The 24,351-nt window shown below is 42.5% G+C and overlaps 1 protein-coding gene across 1 annotated transcript in view; it reads left to right on the top strand.

The window, feature by feature from the left end:
- LOC147117285 (ATP-binding cassette sub-family A member 13-like) overlaps positions 1–24,351 on the top strand; it is a 250,509-nt gene that overhangs the window by 164,927 nt on the left and 61,231 nt on the right. Inside the window, exons 27-30 of the mRNA XM_085988134.1 lie at positions 3,839–3,928; positions 14,613–14,694; positions 16,643–16,770; positions 17,430–17,517. Of these exons, the coding sequence (XP_085844260.1) occupies positions 3,839–3,928; positions 14,613–14,694; positions 16,643–16,770; positions 17,430–17,517 (388 nt within the window). The remainder of the gene's footprint in view (positions 1–3,838; positions 3,929–14,612; positions 14,695–16,642; positions 16,771–17,429; positions 17,518–24,351) is intronic.

The raw sequence follows: 24,351 nt of genomic DNA, 5'->3' as shown, positions 1-24,351 counted from the left end.
CCACATTATACTGCATCTGCCATGCATCTGCCCAATCACCCAACCTGTCCAAATCATACTGGAGTTTCTCTGCATCCTCCTCACAGCACACACACCCACCCAGCTTTGTGTCGTCTGCAAACTTGGAGATATTATATCTAGTTCCCTCGTCTAGATCATTAATATATATTGTGAATAGCTGGGGTCCTAGCACCGATCCCTGCGCTACCCCACTAGTCACTGTCTGCCTCTCAGAAAAAGACCCGTTTATTCCAACTCTTTGCTTCCTGTCTGCCAACCAGTTCTCTATCCAAGTCAGTACCTTACCCCCAATCCTATGTGCTTTAACTTTGCACGCCAATCTCTTATGCGGGACCTTATCGAATGCCTTCTGAAAGTAAAAATACACCACATCCACTGGTTCTCCCTTTATCTATTCTACCAGTTCCATCCTCAAAAAATTCCAGTAAATTAGTCAAGCATGATTTACCTTTTGTAAATCCATGTTGACTTTGTCCGATCCTGTCACTGTTTTCCAAGTGCTCTGCTATTACATCTTTTATAATAGACTCTAGCATTTTCCCCACTACTGATGTCAGACTTACCGGTCTATAATTCCCCATTTTCTCTCTACCACCTTTTTTAAATAGTGGGGTTACATTAGCTACCCTCCAGTCCATGGGAACTATTCCAGTGTCTATATAATTTTGGAAGATGACCAGCAATGCACCTACTATTTCTAGGGCCACTTCCTTAAGTACCCTAGGATGTAGATTATCAGGCCCTGGGGATTTATCGGCCTTCAATATCATCAATTTCCCTAACACCATTTCCCTACAAATACTGATTTCAGTCAATTCCTCCCTTTCATTAGACCCTATGTCACCTGACATCTCTGGGAGGTTATTTGTGTCCTCCTTTGTGAAGACAGAGCCAAAGTATGTATTTAATTGTTTTGCCTTGTCTTTGTTCCCCATTATAAATTCCCCTGATTCTGACTGCAAGGGACCTACGCTTGACTTCACCAATCTTTTTCTCTTCACATATCTGTAGAAGCTTTTACAGTCAGTTTTTATGTGCTCTGCAAGCTTACTCTCGTATTCTATTTTCCCCCTCTTAATTAATCCCTTTGTCCTCCTTTGCTGAATCCTAAACTACTCCCAATCCTCAGGTTTGCTGTTTTTTCTGGCCAACTTATATGTCCTCTCCTTGGATCTTATGCTATCCCTAATTTCCCTTGTTAGCCATGGTTGAGTCACCTTTTTTGTTTTATTTTTATGCCAAACAGGGATGAACAAATTCTGTAATTCATCCATGCGATCTTTAAATATTTGCCATTGCCTATCCACCGTCAACCCTTTAAGTAACATTCCCCAATCCATCCTAGCCAACTCGCGCCTCATACCATCGTAGTTTCCTTTATTTAAATTCAGGACCCTAGTCTCTGAGTCAACTGCTTCACTTTCCATCTTAATGAAGAATTCAAGCATATTATGATCGCTCCTCCCCAAGGGGCCTTGCACAACAACATTGCTAATTAATTCTTTCTCATTACATAATACCCAGTCTAAGATGGCCTGATCTCTAGTTGGTTCCTCGACATATTGGTCCAGGAAACCATCCCGTATACACTCTAGGAATTCCTCCTCCACAGTATTGTTACTAATTTGGTTAGCCCAATCTATATGTAGATTAAAGTCACCCATGATAACTGCTGTGCCCTTATTGCAACTCGTCTCTCATTTCCAGTTTAATGCCATCCCCAACCTCAACATTACTGTTTGGGGGTCTGTATACAACTCCCACTAACGTTTTCTGCCCCTTGGTATTTCTCAGCTCTACCCATACAGATTCCACATCATCAGAGCTAATATCCTTCCTTACTATTGTGTTAATCTCTTCTTTAACCAGCAATGCTACCCCACCTTCTTTTCCTTTTTGCCTGTCCTTCCTGAATATTGAATACCCCTGGATGTTGAATTCCCAGCTTTGGTCACCCTGGAGCCATGTCTCCGTAATTCCAATTACATCATATCCGTTTACATCTATTTGCGCAGCTAATTCATCCACCTTATTACGAATGCTCCTCGCATTAAGACACAAAGCCTTCAAGCTTGTTTTTTTTAACACTCTTAGTCCTTTTAGAATTATTATTTACTGTAGCCCTGTTTGATTTACACCCTTGATTTCTCTGCCTTCCACTTTTGCTTTTCTCCTTTCTGTCTTTTGTTTTTATCCTTGCTTCCCTTTCCTCTGTCTCCCTGCACAGGTTCCCAACCCCCTGCCATTTTAGTTTGAACCCTCCCCAACAGCACTAGCAAACACTCCCCCTAGGACATCAGTCCCGGTCCCGCCCAGGTGCAATCTGTCCAGTTTGTACTGGTCCCAAGACTTGCATTTATATAGCACCTTTCATGACCACCAGACATCTCAAAGCGCTTTACAGTCAATGAAGTACTTTTGAAGTGAAGTTACTGTTCTAATGTGGGAAACACGGCAGCCAATTTGCGCACAGCAAGCTCCCACAAACAGCAACGTGATAATGACCAGATAATCTGTTTTTTCTTTGTTATATTGGTTGAGGGATAAATATTGGCCAGGATAACTCCCCTACTGTTTTTCGAAATAGTGCCATGGGATCTTTTACGTCCACCTAAGAGAGCAGACGGGGGCCTCGGTTTGACGTCTCATCCGAAAGACGGCACCTCCAACAGTACACCACTCCCTCAGCATTGCACTGGAGTATCAGCCTAGCTTTATGTGCTCAAGTCCCTGGAGTGGGACTTGAACTCACAACCTTCTGACTTAGGAGAGTGTGCTACCCACTGAGCCATAGCTGAAACTAGTAAATCAGACTGCGACTTGCGGCATCCGCACATGCGCAGTTAAACGCAGAAATCAGGAAGTTGCTATCCAAGTTGCGCTGCTCCTCCACAAGCTTCGCTACACTGGCACCTAGCCGAGAGATTTGGCATTAAACACAGGAAAGGCGTGAAGTTGCGGTACTTACCCACTAGTTACCCACTAAACATGCCAGAAAAATTTAGGGCTTGTCCATTCAAGTGTAATGAATTTTTAACAGCGTGATAAATTTTAATTACTGCCCTGAAAATTGAATTTTACAATTGTGGAGTCTCATGCCTTCAGATTTTAATTATTGTTGGAGATTTCCAAAAAATTAAAAATTAATTTTTTAAAACTTTTTTCTTTCTGTCTATTATCTCTCTTAGTCCCATCTTTCGTTCCCTCTTTATTTTGCTTTCTGTACATGATTTTACATTAAATTCAATATTCTAACTTACATTTTCTGGTTTAAACCCTGCGCCTCAGTAAGAATTCTTCAATCTGATTGAGGATACATGCTGTTGCTTGCCCTGTTCACATAGGTCCCAGATCACCTGTAGAGGGTGCCGCACTGTTTTGGATGCCTGATGACCGTAAGTTGCCGTGCAAAAGCTCACGAAAAGTCTGTGAGCAGCTGTAAGCATAATGAATGCCAAGCGCTGTTCACCGCTTACCACAAAATCCGGGCCATTAATTATGGAAATAATTAAATTCTAATTATTTTGTTAGATGTGTTTAATGTTGTAGCTGATGATTTCAATATGTCTATTATTTTAAATATTGCAGTTAGTAGTTGTCAGTGGTAGGGACTATGATAATTACAGTAATCCATGCTATTAGTTTCCCAATTTAATAATGAAGGTGAATCCTTTATTTTTGGAATAATTTGAACAAATCAGTATGTCAGAATGCAGGATAGTCTTGTTTCCCTGGAATTGGCAGAATAGACTGCAGTTAGTAATTCTACATTCATACACTTTCCTGTGGATAACCCTGTTTTCCTTACCCTGTATAGTTCTGGTAAGAATGACTTTCAAAACCTGACCTCTGTGTTGCTGAAGTTTTTGAAAATAAATGAACCCTGTATTGGCCAAGCCTCCAATCCGTAAGTAAACTGTGTGCCTTTCATTTTTTTCATTAATGTTATGCTCATTAAGTGATATTAGTGCTGTGGAATGAGACACCTTATATTTGGGACACCCAGACATAGAGTGGGTAACTTTAAGCCCCCAAAACGGGTGGGTTTGGGTCAGGTGGGATGTTAAAATATTTAAAATCTCAAACCCAAACCCAACCCGCCTCGAACCCGCGCACTTCCAGTTTTAACGGAAGAGGAGCAAGAGGCTGGCGACCAACCAGCTCCCAGGAGCTCATTTAAATATTTTAATGAGGGTGCATGCCTCAGATTTTAACTCTCTTCCAGCTTTAATGCTGGCTGGCTGGGTTTCCCGGGCCTCGGGAAACCCAGCAGCTAAAGGGAGGTGAGGACTGGTGTGTGGAACAGGCAAGTGCTTTTTCAGCACTGCTTGTGGACCCAGAGGAGAAGGAGTGCTTATCCCTGGCCCCCAAGTTAAACTGCTTCCCTTCCCGTGATCGGACCCCCTACCCACCCCCCCCCCCCACCCCAAGATCAAACCCCACCCCCTTGCGATCAACGACCCACTATCACCGCTCCCTACCTACCTACCTGATCCTGGGCTTCGGCCTCTTCTGGATCATTCCCCGTCCAGGGAGCCAAACCTGACAATCAGGTTATCTTCCGGATGGGGAACCTGCTGAAAAAAACACACACGTGTTGTGGAGTTAACTCCACAATGTTCAAGGAGGACCAGAAATCCCAGGGTTATGGGGAAAGAGCAAGGGAGTGATACAATTTTGATAGCTCTTTCAAGAGCCGGCACAGACAAAATGGGCCGAATGTCCTCCTTCTCTGCTGTATGCACCTATGGCCCTCAAAGCTTATAAGCTCTGGTTTAATTCAATGCACCACCCAATTTCTTCTAGTTTTCCATTTTAAATATAGGAAATGCAGCATTGTAGAAGACTCCATAAAACAAATTAAAACCATCCACCAGCGAAACTTAGCCCAGAACTCATTTGTACCCATTTTGTATTGAATTCTTGAGATCAATTCAATTTTGATTAACACTGTTGCTAATTTTTAATTGTACTTTCTTGATGGTAACTCTTTCAAAAATGGATTTGTTTGCAGTAGTTTTTAAGGTAGCATGTTTTCTCATTGCCGTTTATAATTCCTCTCAATAAGATACATTTATGTTAATACGTTCCACATCAGGTATAGGAAACCTGAGTAAGACTGTTACAAAAATATAAAATATACAAAAAAGACAGACAGAAAAAGACCAACTGGTCCATTGAATATAAATCATTCAGCTGTGTTATAACTAGGCAACACCCACTGCACAAGCTGGCTACTTAATCCAAAGGGACATTTAGGGGTAGCAGTGAAAGGTTAGAGAAAGAAAGGAGAAGGAAAGTTTGAGCAGTTTCAGAGAATTTGGTGTCATCCCAAGGTGCATCACTTCACACTTTGCTGCATTGAAAGCCATCAGTCATTTTACCATCCTGTCTGTCATTCTGAAGCCTAAAAGTATCCTCATCACTATCTTCTACATTGGCAAGTTTTGTATCATCTGCAAACTTTATAATACTGCTCCCTACACCCGAGTCTAGGTCGTTTATAAAAATTGAAAAGAGTAAACTGACCCTTGGGGAACTCCACTGCAAACCACCTCCCAATCTGAAAAACATCCATCCACAACCACCCTTTTCTTCCTGTCACTGAGTCAATTTTGTATCCATACCACCAATTTCCCCTTAATTCCATGGGCTTCCATCTTCTTAATAAGCCTCCTGTGTGGCACTTTTTTGAATACCTTCTGAAATCCATATACAGGAAACTTTGGTTTAACCGGAGGTTGTATGTCCGGAAAACTCGCTCTACCGGCAGAATTCACCCCCCGAAAACAGCGCCTGAGTAACCGGCAATGTTGCCGGTTCCGAGTCCGAGTCTCCAACGGTTGCCGAGTTCGTCAGTGGGGGTAGTTCTACAAACTGTCACTACTCGGCCTCTTGGCGCCAGCGGAACTCGGAACACCTCAGAAACCCTGCATCAGGAGTCTCACCCTCCCACGCTGCCGGTAGCCTCTTCTGATCCGCCAGTTTCTGGGGTTCCAGTCCAGTACTGTGTGTCTCCCACGCTGCCGGTAGCCTCTTCTGATCCGCCATTTTTTGGGGTTCCAGTCCAGTACTGTGTGTCTCCAACGCTGTTGCAACTCATTGGACTGCATTATGGAAATCCCAAAAGTTGATCCAACCAAAAGGAAGAGAGTGGTGTTAACTTTAAAGCAGAAAATTGATATATGCAAACGACTAGAAAGGGGAGCGAAGCGTATGCACATTATGAAAGAATTCAAAATCGGTTCGTCAACAATGTACGACATCAAAGCGCAGAAGGATAAGCTGCTCAAGTTTTATGCAAGCTCGGAGACATCTAAGAGTGTAGAGAAACGGCGCACGCTTCGTAAGCCTAAGCTTGAAGAGCTGGATACCGTGCTTTATGAGTGGTTTGCTCTGAAGCGTTCAGAGGGTGTTCCGATTTCCGGACCCATGCTAATATCAAAAGCGAAGGATTTTTATGCAAAGATGGAGCTCACTGACAAGTGTGCTTTCTCTGATGGATGGCTATTGTGCTTCAAGGCACGGCATGGGATACGACAACTCGATGTTTGCGGGGAGAAGAAATCAGCTGATCACGACGCCGCAGAAGAATACTGCGATTATTTCAATCGGATTGTGCAGCAACATGATTTGTCGCCAGCACAGCTATACAATGCCGATGAAACGGGCTTATTTTGGAGGTGTTTGCCAGAATCAACACTTGCTGGGGCTAGTGAGGCTAATGCTTCAGGTTACAAGAAAAATAAAGATCGTGTAACCGTGCTAACATGTGCGAACGCTGCTGGACCACACCGGGTTAAACTTCTCGTCATTGGGAAGTATAAAAATCCCCGTGCATTTAAAAATGTGAGGCACTTACCTGTTGAGTACAAAGCTCAAGCAAATGCTTGGATGGATAAGGAAATCTTTTCAAATTGGTTCCATCATACTTTTGCTCTATCTGTGAGGGAACATTTCCGTAGAATAAGGAAACCTGAAGATAGCAAATGCATTTTATTGCTGGATAATTGTAGAGCCCATCCGCATGAATCCGAGTTGGTTTCTGGAAATATTTTCACCATTTATTTGCCACCAAATGTAACTTCTCTCATACAACCCATGGACCAGGGCGTTATCCAAAATCTCAAGTGTCATTACAAGAAAGACTTCCTACGTAGACTGATAAGCCAAGATGACAATACAGGTATTCAGGCATTTCAGAAGGAATACAATCTTAAAGCTGCCATCTTTAATGTTGCATGTTCCTGGAAATTGGTGAAAGGTCACACTTTGAGACAAGTCTGGTGCAAATTGTGGCCTTCTGTAATGTTTGCTGAAGGTTCTTCTTCAGAGGAGGAATTTCGTGGGTTCAATGTTCGTCTGCGGAAGACTGCAGTAATGGAAATGGCTGACATGGTGAAAGATGTAGGCCCAGCAAACCCTCTACATCACCTCAGTGAAAGTGATATTGAGCAGTGGGTTGATGCCGATAGAGAAGTTGCTGTTGTGCATTTGCTAAGTGATGATGAAATAATGGAGAATGTTTTGAATCCAAGGAAAGAAAAGGAAAGTGTGATGGAAAATGAAGACGATGAGATTTCTGAAGTGAACAAGATTTCTTGGGCTAAAGCTGCAGCAGATCTTGCTTCATTCATCAAATTTGCTGAAAGCCGTTCTTGCTATTCTGCCCAAGAAGTTATGCAGCTCCATATTCTGCAGTCTACCTTTCTGCAAAGAAGGCAAGAGTCCACTAAGCAAGCAGACATCCGGGACATGTTTAAGAAAGCTTCCAAAAGAGTTGGAGCACTGGAAGTGCCTGAAGAATCTGTTGAAGTGCATGATCCTGATGAACCAGTTGGCTTGGAATAAGTGTACAGTCAACCACCGTACAGTACTTTATACTGTACTGTACAGTCGTTTAAGTTTTGGTGCACTGCACAGTCGTTTATAAGTTTTGTTTTACTGCTAAGTCGTTTATAAGTTTTGTTTTACTGTTAAGTTATTAAAGAGTTATGGATTACCATCAACTGGCAGTACTGTACTTAATCAAGCATCTTTCACCATCCATTTAACACAACATTCTGTAGGTGAGTACCCAATTACTGTATATTGCACATTTCTTGATTTTTAAATTTTTCTTAGTTAAAAACAGCCTGGGTAGATAATCCGCTCACCACTCCGGAACTTTTGATAGATCGGCATCACGCCGGTCCCGTCGGTGCCGGATATCAGAACTTTTCCTGTATACAATATCTACTGCACTGCCTTGATCAACCTTCTCTATTACCTCATCAAAGAATTCAATCAAGTTGGTCAGACACGATTTGCCTTTAACAAATCCACACCGGCTCTCCTTGATCAACCCATACCTTTCCAAATGAAAGTTTATTTTGTCCCTGAGAATGGTTTCCAATAATTTCCCCACCACTGATGTTAGGCTGACTGGCCTGTAGTTTCCTAGTTTATCCCTCTCCCCTTTCTTGAATAGTGGTATAACATTACAACCCTCCAATCCTCCGGCACTGCTTCTGCATCCAATGAGGATTGAAAGATTGTGACCTATGCATCTGTTATTTCTACCATTGCTTCTTTTAGCAACCTAGGATTCATTCCATCTGATGAGGTGACTTACCAACTTTCAGTAATGCTAATCTTTTTAGTATGTCTTCGCTATAAGAACACAGGAGTGGTTACACTAAAAGAGGAGAGGGAAGTTGTGGACAGGATAGTAATAGATAGCACAGAGCGGGATTAAACGGAGTGGACTTGAACAGAGTGTTTTATTTGGGAATTTGGAAAGAGTGGAAATTCGGAGAAGAGGGTGAAGGAGTTGCTGCTTTTTGCCTACCCTACTTGTAGTGCTTTGTGTTACAGGTAGATATTTAATTTCAGTACCCTTAACTTAATCTAGATCAAGTAAGTAGTCAAGAAACGACACTGTAAACTAAGTTACCTAATTACAAATGTAATTAAATGTAATTAAATAAAACAAGGTCATATAGGGATGGAGAGAGAAAATGGGGAACTACAGACTAGTTAGCCTGATATCAGTCGTAGGGAAAATGCTAGAATCTAATATTAAGGACGTGGTAACAGGGCACTTAGAAAATAATAATAGGATTGGGAAGAGTCAACACAGATTTATGAAAGGGAATAACAACAGAAAATGCTGGAAAAACTCAGCAGGCCAGGCAACATCCGTGGAGAGAGAAATAGAGTCAACGTTTTGGGTCAAAACCCTTCTACAGAACTGAGAGAAAAGGCAGGAAATGAAACAAAAGGCTTTAACAGAAAACAAAGAGTTGGGATAAATGGTTCATTTTCGGGCTGGCAATCAGTAACTAGTGATGTTCCGCAGGGGTCAGTGCTGGGACCCCAACTCTTTACAATCTATATTAACGATTTGGAGGAAGGGACCGAGTGCAACATATCCAAGTTTGCTGACGATACAAAGATGGGAGGGAAAGCAGTGAGTGAGGAGGACATAAAAAACCTGCAAAAGGACATAGACAGGCTAAGTGAGTGGGCAGAGATTTGGCAGATGCAATATAATGTTGGAAAGTGTGAGGTTATGCACTTTGGCAGAAAAAATCAAAGAGCAAGTTATTATCTAAATGGAGAGAAACTGCAAAGTGCTACAGTACAAAGGGATCTGGGGGCCCTGGTGCATGAAACACAAAAAGTTAGTATGCAGGTGCAGCAGGTGATCAGGAAGGCCAGTGGAATCTTGGCTTTTATTGCGAGGGGGATGGAGTATAAAAACAGGGAAGTCTTGCTGCAATTATACAGGGTATTGGTGAGGCCACACCTGGAATACTGCGTGCAGTTTTGGTTTCCATATTTAAGAAAAGATATACTTGCTCTCGAAGCGGTTCAGAGAAGGTTCACTCGGTTGATTCCGGAAATGAGGGGGTTGACGTATGAGGAAAGGTTGAGTAGGTTGGGACTCTACTCATTGGAGTTCAGAAGAATGAGAGGCGATCTTATCGAAACATATAAGATTGTGAGGGGGCTTGATCAGGTGGATGCGGTGATGGATGTTTCCACTGATGGGTGAGACTAGAACTAGGGGGCATAATCTAAGAATAAGAGACTGCCCTTTCAAAACTGAGATGAGGAGAAACTTCTTCACTCAGAGGGTAGTAAATCTATGGAATTTGCTACCCCAGAGAGCTGCGGAAGCTGCAACATTAAATACATTTAAAATGGAGATAGACAGTTTCCTAGCAGATAAGGGAATTAGGGGTTACGGGGAGAAGGCAGGGAAGTGGACGTGAGTCTAGATTCAGATCAGCCATGATCCTATTGAATGGCGGAGCAGGCCCAAGGGGCCGTATGGCCTACTCCTGCTCCTACTTCTTATGTTCTTATGTTTTAGGGGGCTGGGTAATGGGGGAGGGGATGAAAGAAGAGACATTAAGAGATATTCAAGGTGAGACGAGATAGTAATAGGAGAGGTAAAGAAACAGACAGTGGCTCTAAATGAAGTGTGAAATGCGCTGGCAGAGTGAAAGACAGCTGCCATGTGGGAGAGAGAGAGAAAAAAAGGAAAAGTCACAAACCAAAAGTGTGGATAAAAAATATAAAAATATAATAGGGGCCGAGGTTATGATCTGAAGTTGTTGAACTCGATATTGAGTCCGGAAGGCTGTAAAGTGCCTAATCGGAAGATGAGGTGCTGTTCCTCGAGTTTACGGTGAGCTTCTGTGGAACAGTGCAAGAGTCCGCAGACGGTGAGGTCTGAGTGGGAATGGAACGATGAATTGAAATGACATGGCAGCTGTCTTTCACTCTGCCAGCGCATTTCACACTTCATTTCGATAAGGTGCCACACAAGAGGTTATTAAACAAAATTAGGGCTCATGGAATAGGGGTAATATACTACAGTAGCATGGATTGAGGATTGGTTAACGGACAGAAAACAGAGTAGGAATAAACGGGTCATTTTCAAGTTGGCAGGCTGTAACTAGTGGGGTACCGCAATGATCAGTACTTGGGCCTCAGCTATTCACAATCTACATCAATGATTTGGATGAGGGGACCAAATGTAATATATCCAAGTTTGCTGATGATACAAAGCTGGGTTGGAATGTAAGTTGTGAGGAGGATCCAAAGAGGCTTCATGGGGATATAGACAGGCTAAATGGCAAATGGAATACAGGAAACTTTGTGATATCTGGCACCGACGGGACCGGCATGTCGCCGATCTATCAAAACTGCCGGACATACAAAGTTAATGTTGAAGCATACGGAGGTTTTCATCTCCGTATCTGACAACAAACACTGTTGCTTAGCAACAGCTTCTATAGAGTCGGCTGCAGCTGCAAGTGTCTCTAGCTGAAGCTGTTGCTATAGCTACAGACCTTGCAGTGCCTGACTGGGGAAAAAAAAAAGAACGAGAACTAAAAAAACTTATAGAAAACGGCTCCTGATTTTTGCCGTTAGAGTGAATATTCCGGACATACAACCTCCGGATAAACCAAAGTTTCCTGTATAATGGCCCGTAATTTCCGATAGGAGGTTTTCTGCGTGCGGATGCCTCCTATCGGAAAAAAATCTACGAACTTACCTGAGGGCTTCCGAGGTCCAGACACTTCCGATCCTGGGCCTGTCCACAGTTGAAATGCGCAGGGGCACATGCAGTTCACAAGCATCCCTGGGATCATGTGGGCCAGGCCAGCCAATAGGAGAAGGGAATCTCCCTTCATACTTTTGACAGATAGACCTGTACAATATATGAATGGAGATCACCCCAAAAAGACACTAAAACATTAAAGACATTTTTTAAAAACCATCACGTTTTTAAAATGAGTTTAAATTACAATAAATTAAATATTTTAAACAAAAATTTAATTTTTTGAAAAAAAAATTCAGGTTTTTTACGGGGCTAAAAATAAACGTACTTTTTTTTAAAGTATTTTTAAATTAAAAATGGGTGGAAAAAATTTTTAAATTTTTTTTTTCAACTCTTATGCTGGTAAAAGCTGTCCTTACGCCTGCTTTTACCAGACGTAAGATTTCTAAGGGTTTTCAGCGGGCGGAAGTTCTGCAGAAAGCGGATCTCTCTGCCTGCAGCAGCCCTTCTCTAGGGCAGACAGATCGGAAATGCCGGTTTTCAGCGCATGCGCTTCTCATGCCTGAAACCGGCATTTCCGATGCCCCTATGGGTGTGTACACAGCCCGTATACACTCGTAGGCATCGGAAAATACAGGCCAAAGTGGAGAAATCTGAAATTATCCACTTTGGTAGGAAAAATAGAAAAGCAGAGTATTTTTTAAATGGTAAGAGATTGGGAAATGTTGGTGTTCAGAGGGACCTGGGTGTCCTTGTACATGAATCAATGAAAGTTAACATGCAGGTATAGCAAGCAATTAGGAAAGCAAATGGTATGTTGGCGTTTATTACAAGAGGATTTGAGTACAAGAGTAAAGACGTCTTACTGCAATTATATAGGGCCCTGGTGAGACCACACCTGCAGTATTGTGTACAGTTTTGGTCCCCTTACCTAAGGAACAACATACTTGCCATAGAGGGAGTGCAACAAAGGTTTACCAGACTGGTTCCTGGGATGGGGTGATTGTCCTATGAGGAGAGATTGAGGAGACTAGGCCTATATTCTCTCGAGTAGAAGAATGAGAGGTGATCTCATTGAAACATACAAAATTCTTACAGGGCTTGACAGAGTAGATGCAGGGAGGATGTTTCCCCTGGCTGGGGAGTCTAGAGCAAGGGGTCACAGTCTCAGAATAAGGGGTCAGCCATTTAGGACTGAGATGAGGAGAAATTTCTTCACTCAGAGGATAATGAATTTTTGGAATTCTCTACCCCAGAGGGCTGTGGAGGCTCAGCCATTGAGTATATTCAAGACAGAGATCGACAGATTTTTGAATATTAAGGAAGTCAAGGGATATGAGGATTGTGCAGGAAAGTGGAGATGAGGTAGAAGATCAACCATGATCTTATTGAATGGCGGAGCAGGTTCAGGGCCAAATGGCCAACTCCTGCTCCTATTTCTTATGTTCATTCACTTCTTTGTGAAGACAGATGCAAAGTAGCCATGCCCTCTGCCTTTGCATGAAGATTTCCCTGTTTGTCCTTAATTGGCCCAACGTTTTCCCTAGCTAACTACTTACACTTTATATGTTTATAAAATGTTTTTGGGGTTCAATTTAATGTTGCCTGCTAATCTTTATCCATGTAATGATGGAATATAAGGCCCTATTTGGCGGGCTGCAAAAAAAAATTCATCCTTTATTTTTCAACTGGTACAGTCCAAAGCCACACAGACCAGTTAACTCAATGAGGATGGTCTATTACATGACTAAAGTCCAGCACGTAGAATATCCAAAGTTGTGCCTGGGCTGTCACTGTTTCACTTGATTATGAGGGCATGGCTACTTTGCATCTGTCTTCACAAGGAAGCGAATGAACACAAGAAATAGGAGCAGGAGTCTATAGCAGGACCACAAGGGTTACTAATACCTAAAACAGACATTCAGGGTTGTGCCAAGAACACAAGAATATCAGCAAAACATTTCAAACTGCTTCTACTGCCTGTGGAGGTCTTGATTTAGCATCTCATCTGAAAGACGGTACCTCCAACACGCCCTCATTACTGCACTGAAGTGTCAGCCTAGATTGTATGCTCAAATCTCTGGAGTGGGGCTTGAACCCACAACCTTCTGAGTTAAGAGATGAGAGTGCTACCACTAAGCTAAGGCTGACACAGCAACCAGGAGGGTCAAAGTTGTTAGATATCTGTTCTTATAGTAATCTTGGCTTTGACCTGTTCGTCATATTGGCCCAGATTTTACGGTGGGTAATGACGGCGAACTCTCAGCTTTCGCCGTCATTACCCCTCTGAACTTGACCGTAACTTCAGGATTTAGTGCATGTGGATCTAAACACGAAAATCCTGAACTTCTGGCCAGTAATTCACTGCTCCAGCACAGGCTGCGCTGTGGACGCCCTCGCTTCCACCCCCCCTCTCCACCCATAACCGGCAATCAGTAGAACTGACAACCTGAGCTTTTCCGTGCTAATATCGCTGTTAAATAACCGATTAAATATTAAGCCTTTTTGGAATAGGTGTAACTGGGGTTTTAACAGCGAATTGACTGCTAAACAGCCATTCTGGCCCTGAGAAACTAATTTGTGGAATGTCAATTTTTTCCATTAAGAAATTACTCAGTTTAAAATTTAAAAAAAATGTTTTTACCTTAACCCCATGTGTATGCCCCAATCTTTATTTTGCTCTGTGTAACATTTTTTTAAAGTGCAGATTGCTTTTCATTTCCTGTCTGTGAGAATTCTTCAACATGATTGGCTGCTTAGACAGCTTAGTGATGTCACGGCTGCATCGCACTATGAATCCCCTATTGACAGTGCTACAATCAATTATACATAGAGAAACCTAAAGATTTTGCCATAGAGATCATGAGATCACTGTGTGCAACTTTATTCGAGGTCAGCGGCGAACGCCTTTGCTTCGCCACTGACTGCAAATTATGGGCCAATATACAATAAATAAATATGCAAACAAATCACAAAGCTTACTTACATGTTATATATTCTTTATTTTTTTTTACTGATACATTGTTTTTCTTAGGAATAATGATTCATGCTGGTGGAATGGACCTTCAGAACCACAGAATTTTGTGGATCAGTGTAATTGCAATAATGGCTACCAGGTAGGAAAATTCAACTAATTTTCAAGACTCACTGATATATTCATGCCAGTTATTAGTGAGGCCTCTCTTGCTTAAAGCTTCCACTGTTCCCATGAGCTGTAATACTTGCTGCATTGTTAAGCTGTGGAGATATTTTTAATATTTCAGACTTGAAATTACATCAGTTCTGGAAATGAGAGTACATAATGAAAATCAATGGTAGAAAAAAGAAGCAAAGCAAATTCAAAAGATTAAATAAACAGAATGAGAAAATAATGAAGGAAATTAGTGACAGGCTTACACACTGGCAGACATTTAGAATAAATAGAAAGAGTCAGAGAAAAAATATATACAGAGACAACTGAATAATTGGCTAAAAAACAAGACTTGCATTTATATAGCGCCTTTCATGACTTCAGGACGTCCCAAAGCACTTTACAGCCAATGAAATACGTAAAACAGAATGGGAGCTATATAGAAGAGACAGATAAAAGGATAGGCTTGTAGAAAGATGGAAGCAGTAATAGTGAGTAGGATTCAGAGAAGGACAGACAGAGGCCATCCCCAATGGGGATTGCTCCTCCAGCCTTAGCATGATGGGGCAGACCCCCCAGCTGGTTGCTAGTGAGGCAGCAGACCCCACCAGAGGTGCCTGCTCCAATCGTCTGGCAGATGTTGGGGATGGGGTTCAGTTTTTTGGATGGAAAATCATGCTGGAAGAACTGAGCTCTGCACCTGAGTTTCTAATGCATGCTTGCATCACATGAAGATCTGTGCCTGGGGCACTAATTCATAAATTCTACCGATTTATATAAATGATGAAGCACAATATAAATCAGCACAATTCTAACTCTTGGCTCAATGTAGGTTTAAATTTGTAGCTTACGGAAGGACGGTTTAATGTTAACACATGGTTTGAGTGTGAGTGATGCTGGGACCAGTTCCTCATTATAATTGTGCCAAAAATATAATTTATTTGAATATCACAGAATAGTTAAAGATCCAATTTAAATTCTAGCTTTCTGATGTTTTCTGGCTCAATACATTTTTAAAAAGGAAGTATGATTGCTTTATTCCAGTTTTGTTAGCGACATCATTACTCCATGTTTATATCCCAGCTTGTGATGGCCCTTGTTTCCATAAGAAAGGGCACACATGTAAAGCAGTCTTCCCTGAGCTTGGGCGTGTACCTGCAGCAAGGAGTGATACTGGCAGCATTGTAATCCTGCAAGAACTCGTTTTCAGCAAGAATTAGTCAGAGAGTTGTAAAATTAACATAGTTAATTGTAGTCAGCTATTTTATGGTCCTCTAAATTTGCAGTGCTTATAGCAATTCATAAGATTATATCCAGTAAATTCTTATTTAACCATGTCCCTAAATACCTCGCTTAGATTTGGTCTATTTGCCTTGAAGCTCTCAGCTGGCATAAGTTCCATTGAGGCCATTTAAGGATGAAATGAGTGGAATTCCCAAAGTAGCCTTTGAACTTCCTGAAGTACGACCTCTTCAAACAGGGGGGCATGGGTGGAAGATTATCCCATGTTCTCCCCGCCCCCACCCCCGCCACTGGAAAATGGCAGAACCAAAAATATGGGGTGGAATCCAGGTGCAACTTGATTCCATCCCTTATTCCTGCCTCTGATCCAGAATTTTGAAGGCTTTCCCCCTTGGCCCATTCAGAATTTTGGGGCCTCAGTGTTGAAATCAAGACTCATTGCACTCATCGTCTACACCATTTGTTGGGTCCCAGGATCTCAAAACTGCAGAATTTATTATCTTCCTCAGTCTTCAACCTCTTACAATCTATAGGCTTTTGAAACCCAAGTGTGGTTTCAGCTATCATTATTTCTTGATTTATCTTGCCTTCTATTTCCTCAACCTTCATGGTATCTTGCACTATGGGCCATTACCCACCATGTAAATATCTCAGTAAAAGAGATGTAACTGTTTGTTTTATTTGCCTTACAGCAATGTCCTGCACCAAATACCACACTGCCCTACTTCAGAAATAATGAGGGAAACTTCCTGTACAATCTCACAGGTTACAATCTGGAAGACTATTTAATATCAACAACAAACACCTTTGGACAAAAAAGGTAAAGTATATTTGGCCCAATCAACCTTATGAACAATAAGTAAAAGACTATAGTTCCATATCTACGCACAAATGGGCATATTTTCCATTCATTGCTTTATACTTGCATCAACTTTTTTGCTTAAATTAGCAACAAGTGGAAATTAAATCCTATAATTGGATAAAACGCTGCCCATTGTTGACATAAGTTTCTTTTACTGTTGCAATTTAGATTCAAATCCATCCCAGATTAGAAACAACTATAGTCCAGGTCATAAGTACATGACAAAGTCCTGTCTAAACACCATCAGCTTAAGCCAGAATGTATTTCTTCCTCATGGATTTTGGGCCCCTGGAGGCTGACTCACCCTGTCTGCTGAGCTGATGGGAGTTCATGGGGAGATAAGCATTCAAATTGGGATGGGTGGAGAAGAAAAAGATAGAAAGGAACACTGCACAGTGGAGAATAACCTTGTCTGAAGCTGGGATTGAGATTTACGTTGGGCAAAGAGGTGGTAACTGGCATCATTCTTTACCTGAGAGCACATGGTTAATTTTCCATTATAGTCAGCCCATTCCTAACACAAACCTTAAATGTGTGCTAAGCATTTCTACTAACTTAAATGTGGAACTTTTGATTGCTATCCAATATGTAGTAACCACTTGTTATATCATTAACAGATTAGGAGGATGGTCAATTGGAGAAGAGCTGCCTGATGATCTCAAGGAAAACAATTTCACTCAATTTGGAATTAACTCTTTAATAAAGGTAGGAACAATCATGCATCACCAATAAGCTTTTATTACAAGACTATTAGGAGCATGTCTGTGTATTGCTGGAGGAACAGTGCAATGGGATTAGGAGCAGTTTTCAGAAGAAAATGGGGCAGGGAGGCCGAGCGCTGAATTCCCACCTCAAAAAAATTATCTTCCTTTTCTCTTCACCTTTGCTGGGAACGAACTTCATTGGTTGCTGGTTGGCTGGGGAGTCCAGGTGATTATCCTCTATTTCCACCTCTGCACCACCATTGGAAGGAAGGAAAGGAAAGATAGATAGGAAAAAGAAAGACTTACATTTTTATAATGTCTTTCACAGCCTCAGACAGCTGTTGTAATGTAGGAAATGTGGCAGCCAATTTGTGCACAGCAATGAGAAAATTATTAGATATTTGGTGTTGGTTGAGGGATAAATATTAGCCAGGACACCAGGAAGAATGCCTCTGCTCTTCTTTGATTTGTTCCATGTGATCTTTTAGGCTCACCTGAGAGGGCAGACGGGGTCTTGGTTTAACGTTTCATCTGAAAGACAGCAATGCCAACAGTACAGCACTCCCTCAGTACTGAACTGGACTGTTAGCCTAGATTTTGTGCTCAGGGTCTAGGAGTGGGACTTGAACACACGACCTTCTGAGTCAGAGGTTAGCGTGCTGCCACTGAACCACAGCTGACACATTATCGTACATTTGCCCACTTTTAATTTGGCCCTGCCCATTTCAAATGTTGCTCCGAATACCCCGTTAGAGCACTATAACATTTCCCCCTCTAGCTGTGGTGGGCTGCCTGTGCAGACTGGGAGCCCATCCTGCATATGTAATTGAACCTGACCCAGGAAAATAAGTTGGGGCCACAGTGGGTCTGGACTGTCACGTGGCAGTTCTGTCCTGGTCCATTTCTGGCAGTAATCCTGCAGTAATCTCCCCTCTAATGTTTGTTTGGAGGTTCAATTTGGCCAGAACTAAACATTATTGCGTCAAACTGAGTTGAACAATTTGGGAGTGAATTTCCATGAGGGTTTTCCCACTCGGCTGCCGTTTACGCCGTTTTACTGGGCCTCTGCCCAAGTTACAGTGGACAAGCAGGAGAATCCCCATGGCAATTCACCCTCTTTGTTTTGCATCTTCTCATCCCAGCATAAAGTACCAAAAAACATGAAATCCAACTTACTAATTCTGAATATTGCACACCTCAGCAATTGCCTCTGGCCTCTGCCTGCATCTCCATATAAAGAAACAAAGCCAAAAATTACTATCTTAAATTAAATGAACTATCTTAAGTACTTTGAAAATTGAAAATTGGCTTCTCTTTCAATCCTTCCTGCCTCACTGCTTAAACTTCTCTCGTGGGACTTTGGAGGTATCCAGGCTAATGCTGAACCTTTCTAACACTAGGCACTCAAACCTAACCTCAATTACTATTTCAGGCTTCACTGATCAGAACACTTTACTCCCATGTCCAGATGCAACTTTCCTGAACATTGGTACCTGAGGGAAAGCTCATCTTTTACCTGCTATCACTTTATCTATTTTTATATCTAGTGCGATTATTTCAGCAATGCAATTAAATTGCTGATACAATTTTGTGCAGTTTATAATTTATCCCCATGTCTTTTTACTTAACAACATTTACGTATTTATGTAGTGCCTTTAACATAGAAAAATATCCCAGGGCTCTTCAGAGGAACAAACGAATGAACACTGAGGCTTTGTAAGGTCATTAAGAGAGGTGCCCGATGGCTTATTGGTAGTGAGGGGTTTTAATGAGACTTTTAAAGGCACAGAGATTAAGGAGAGCAGTGCATCAGCCTAGAAAGGGACTTCCAGAAATAGGGCTACGGTGGAACAGAAGGAGGAGGAGGATCCACTGAAGATCAGAGTCAAAGGACCCGAGGGTACTGAAAGGGATGTAAATTTGCAGAAGATTGCAGAGGTAGGGCGGGGTGAGACCATGTAGCGATTTGTAGATGATCCTCCGTCAGCTCCATAGTGCTTCTCTTTTATGTCTCGACTGCTCTAGTACTTGTAGCTAACCATGCCATCTGAGTCTGAAGTGCAGAAGGTAGCCAGCTGCTAACTTACTATGAGCTTCATAGAACTGAGGTGACTATTGTCTGTGGCAGCCACTATCTTGAGAAGGGCAGATTGCCTCTCCAGTGCAGGCACTGCGGCAACCTGGTCACACCAACATATTCAAGCATCTGGTAGGCATGACAGAAAGATTCACTAGATCTGAATTTCTGTGAGAAAGCTAGATCCTAAGAAGACCTGTCCACCAGGTCCCTGGAGATTGGCACATTCCCTGAAAGGCCACTGATCATCGTAAATGCAGACCAAATAACTATCAGTGCCAAAAATCCCCTATCAAAGCTCCTTTCAATGCAGTGTATAACAGCAGTGTGAGCTGCCATGAGGAAGCTGATACTGTTTTAGAGACTTTGGCCATAGTGGTGAACTCTGCAGGCCTTCCTGGAGTTGCCACATTCTCTAAGGAATGCTGCAGTGAGAAGAAACCATCCTTAATGGTGCTGCTCATGCTGGTAATGGACTCCTGAAACTGAGTGGTCAGATGAGACATTGAGAGACAGTCCAGAATGCCTGTACATGGGTGCAATGCTCCATTAACATTCTTCATTTGAAAGTAGGACCAGTGAGATCTGTGTCCTGTACTTCCTCAACCAGGACCAGGCATCGTTGGATCCTTCAATGGAAGACATCATCTGCTTCATCAACTCCCCTTCCTCTCAACCACTTATTGCTTGTGTCTCACCCGATGTTATCACTTTCTGATCACTATTCTGATGATCCTGATTGTTTGTCCCTGGGCTAGTGTTGGAAGTAATGGAATTAATTATGGGATGGGTGGCATGATTGGGCAGGCAGCAGATTAGCACCACTTCCTCTACTGCATCAGCCACATCTGATTGGGAATGGGTTGCATGGTGACAGAGTATGAGATATTGGTATGTGACAATAGAACAGTGATCACCACAGAATCATCAATTGTGGCATACAATAACTGTAGGTTTACGGAGGAGAAACTATGGGCTCGATTTTCCAAGCCCCGAGGAGGCGGGCATGGAGACGGGACAGCACGTAAAATCGGAGAAATGCCACCCGCCCCCATCCCGCCTCCGTGCCCTTTTGCCAGGAGGTGGGAGGATGTGCAGCTTCGGGTCCCGTCTCCTGGAGGTGGGAAAGGCTTTTAATCCTTTTAACTGCCTGTTAACAGGTAGTTAACAGGCAGAAAAAGGGATTAGTGTCATTTTACCTTCAAAGGTGAAGGCTTCCCGACCTCGGAGAACCCCGCCGGGTTGGAGGAGACGTGGAGGAGGTCTGCGGCGGTCAGAGGCACCTGGAAGTAAGGTGAGTGATGGGTGCAAGTGTGGAGTGGTAAGTATGCAAGGTGAGTGATAAGCTTAAAAAAGTGTTCACTTACCTTTTTTTACTTCTATAGCCGTGCTGGATCGGGAGAGCAGACATCCATCTTGTCAATTTCAGGTAATGGCTGATGGACCCTCCGATCCATCAGACATCTGAAATTTACTTTTTTACAATGTTTTTTCAGTCCTCACCACAAAAACGAATCAAACTCAAGAGAATGTCAGTGTTTGACAGCTTCACAGAGCTGTCAAACGCTGTCATTTCTTCTTTCAAGAAGTCTTGACAGATAGCACGTCTGACGTTGACGTGATCTGTCAGTGACTTCTTTTACTAATTGGCTTGCTGAGCCCGCTCAATCAGGGGAAAATCCCTCTGAATGGTCAGGCGAGGGTGGAGGCGGGACCTTGAGACGACAAGCAGCAGTCCCGCCTCCAAGTCGCCTCCATTGACAAAATCCAGCCCTATGCCTTTTAAGACCTCAGAAGGAAGAAAGGCATTAACTAGCCACAATCCTGTTGCTGCCACATTATTCATCAACTTCTCCATCTTCAAAGCCTTCTGTCAGTGGCTTACGCAAAACAGTGGGTGCCTGCTCCTCGTAGGTGGTCAACTCTTGACGATTAGCCATGTCTCCTCCTGTGGACTGTGTCTCCCTGAAGTTAGGCATCATTTTTTCCAACAACATAAATGCAGACAAGGAGAAAAGTCTGTCTCTTTGTGCTTATGAAGGAATTCAGAGGGGAACTGAATGGCAGCATGTAAATTGGAAGACCCTTAACAGAGAGGGTTAACCCTGAAAGCTTCAGTTGGTAGCATGCAGGTTATTGGTGATTAGGCAGTCTCTTACAGGTATATCGATGGACAGAAAACTGGGGGCATGAGCATGGGTACTTCACAATGTCTGAACTAGCAGCACAGGCACACAGTGACATTGTTTGTGCCAAAAGGACTAGAGACAAGGTGGCACTGGTAAGTTCTTCAGTGAGGTGGGGTGTGTTATGTTCATTAATAACTAGACATTCTTATTATGAACACAGCTAGCTTTTGCTAGTTACTTTATTGAGCCATGTGGACTAGGTACAGCATCTTGTAGAGATGCAGCATTCTGCGCCTGTGTGCAGGCTGCCATCTTGACTGTTGCCTTCTGGGTAGCCTAGCCTCATGGGTAATGTAGTCTTAATATATATATAGCTGGGTAGTGTAGTTTTATACATACAGCTCTATACAGCTCCACTGCTCCACCTAGTGTCCACCACAGAATGACATGTTATTGATCACTACATCCCCCTTTCTTTGGAGGTTTAACAAAATCAATATCAATCAACTTTCAAGAAAACAATAAAGATAATATCAGTAACACTTTTGTTAGTGCTCTATAAGCATAAACATTTTCAAAACAGTCACCACATTTTCAAAGTTTTACATTGTACTCAAAGATTAAGTCTATCAGGCTCTTTTACTTCACGTGTGGATCTTCTCAACACGGGTAAGTCTGATGTGTCTTCATGAGATTGTTCTGGCGGTGAATGACAAGATGCAGTTGCGGCATTGTCATCAATCTGCTCTTGTATAGATCGAGGTCTCCTTGCGATCTTTGCTTGGAGAGGGTTTCAGTGTTTCCTTCACTCTTCATGCCATAACTCTCAATGTAGTCAATGCACTCTCGAAAAACTGCTGGCAGCTGGATCCCATCATACAGCATAGTCCTCTCAGCAGCCTCGGCTAATGGAACACCAAAGATTGGCCTGAGGGAAGAAGGAGTATCCACCGGAACTGCTTCCTGCTCTGCTGCAGGCTTCTTCTTTTTCTTTTTCTCTTTCCACTGCTTAACAACATTTGCTGCAGTTATATCTTTGGACTTTTCCTCCTTGTGTTTTTCCTCTTTGTGCTTTTCTTCCTTTGGCTTCTCTTTGACCTTAAAGCCTTTTTCTTTCTTCTTGGAGAAACTAGGCTTTTTGAAGACATGGATACCCTTTGGCCTTTTCATCCTTGATGGGCTCTCTGCTTCATCACCTGAGTCATCTGGTCTGCTTATGGCACAGTTTATACGGTAGACTCTCTTGACCAGTTCTAAGTCTTCACAAGCTTTGTCACCTAATAGTGAATCAAGCCTTTCAGCCACAACAGAAAACTTGAGATGATGCACTTTGTCTTTGACTGTCACTTTAAGTCTGCATACACCTAAGCTATCTATTTTCTGTCCATTATAGTTCTTCAGTAGTACTGACTTTTTCTGTATTTTGGGCTTTTCTTTCATATTGTTAATGTCACTCATACTGATTAAGTTTGCTTTTGCCCCAGTGTCCAGTTTCAATGTAACTAATGCTCCATTTATCTGCAGTGGGATCATCCATTTGTCCTCTTTTACTGCATTAACTTTATGTTCAGCATTGTCTATTTCTGAGGGCTGCACATTTTCTGTATCTTTTTTGATATCGTCACATGACACCATCCCTACAAAAAATGTCTCACTTAAATCAGTGTCCTCAATCACATTAACTCGTTGCCTTTTTGTCGTTTTCACTTTTGAAAAGCATTGTTTGGCAAAGTGATTCTTTCCATTACACTTTGTGCACATTTTTCCAAACGCTGGGCATTGTCTTAACTGGTGTTTGTAACCACAGCGTTTACAATTAAAAATGTCATCCTCCGATTGCTTTTCATTTCTGTTCTGCCCACGTTTCTTCCCCTTGTAGGACACAGCACCGACAGCAGCATTATCACTCATTACATTCGCATCATTATTGATTTCACTGAAAGTCTTCGCGTGATTTCGAGCTAGCTCGCTGGCTTTGCATATTTTCACTGCATTTTCCAAATTTAGTTCGGTTTCTCTCAACAGACGTTCCCTGACTTTTTTATCATGAATACCAAACACAATCTGGTCACGAATCATGGATGCTTTCAGCTCAGAGAAATTACATGTCTGTTGATGTAAGAAAAAGGAGACTTACCATCAAGTAACTTTAAAGTAAGCTTTAAGTAACTTATAAACACACTACATACAAGAGAGGTCTTTACCATGCCTCTGGTAGAAGCCTCTTACAATACTGAACAGACCAGTATTTATACCAGTCCAACAGGAAGTGACATATGACAGGAAGTGAGGTATGTACACAGTTCATAGTTCACATTTCATAGTTCACAGGAAGTGATGACATAACTTCCCGGAAGTTAGCATTTTTATCACATTCTTCCCTCCTGCAGGATTAGAAGGCTGTGGTCTACCTTTTGGTCCGCAGCCGCCGAACAAGGAAGAGTCGCACCCGTTTGGATTCCCGTCGTAGAGGGTCGCTGGTCCGCTTACATGCGGTTGGCCATTGGTCAGAGTCTGTGTGGCCTGGATTGCCCTGTGAAGGGTCGGGGAGATCATGGCTTCGAGTACGAGCCCCAATAGGTTCAAAGTCGGACTGCCTCTGTTCAGAGGGAGGTGCAGAGCTGGTCTG

Source organism: Somniosus microcephalus, chromosome 5, assembly GCF_052327205.1.
Source record: "Somniosus microcephalus isolate GS21.2 chromosome 5, FLI_Smic_1.0, whole genome shotgun sequence".
NCBI lineage: Eukaryota > Metazoa > Chordata > Chondrichthyes > Squaliformes > Somniosidae > Somniosus > Somniosus microcephalus.
Note: the sequence above shows the minus strand (reverse complement) of the source record. Positions and strands in the feature narration are given on the sequence as shown.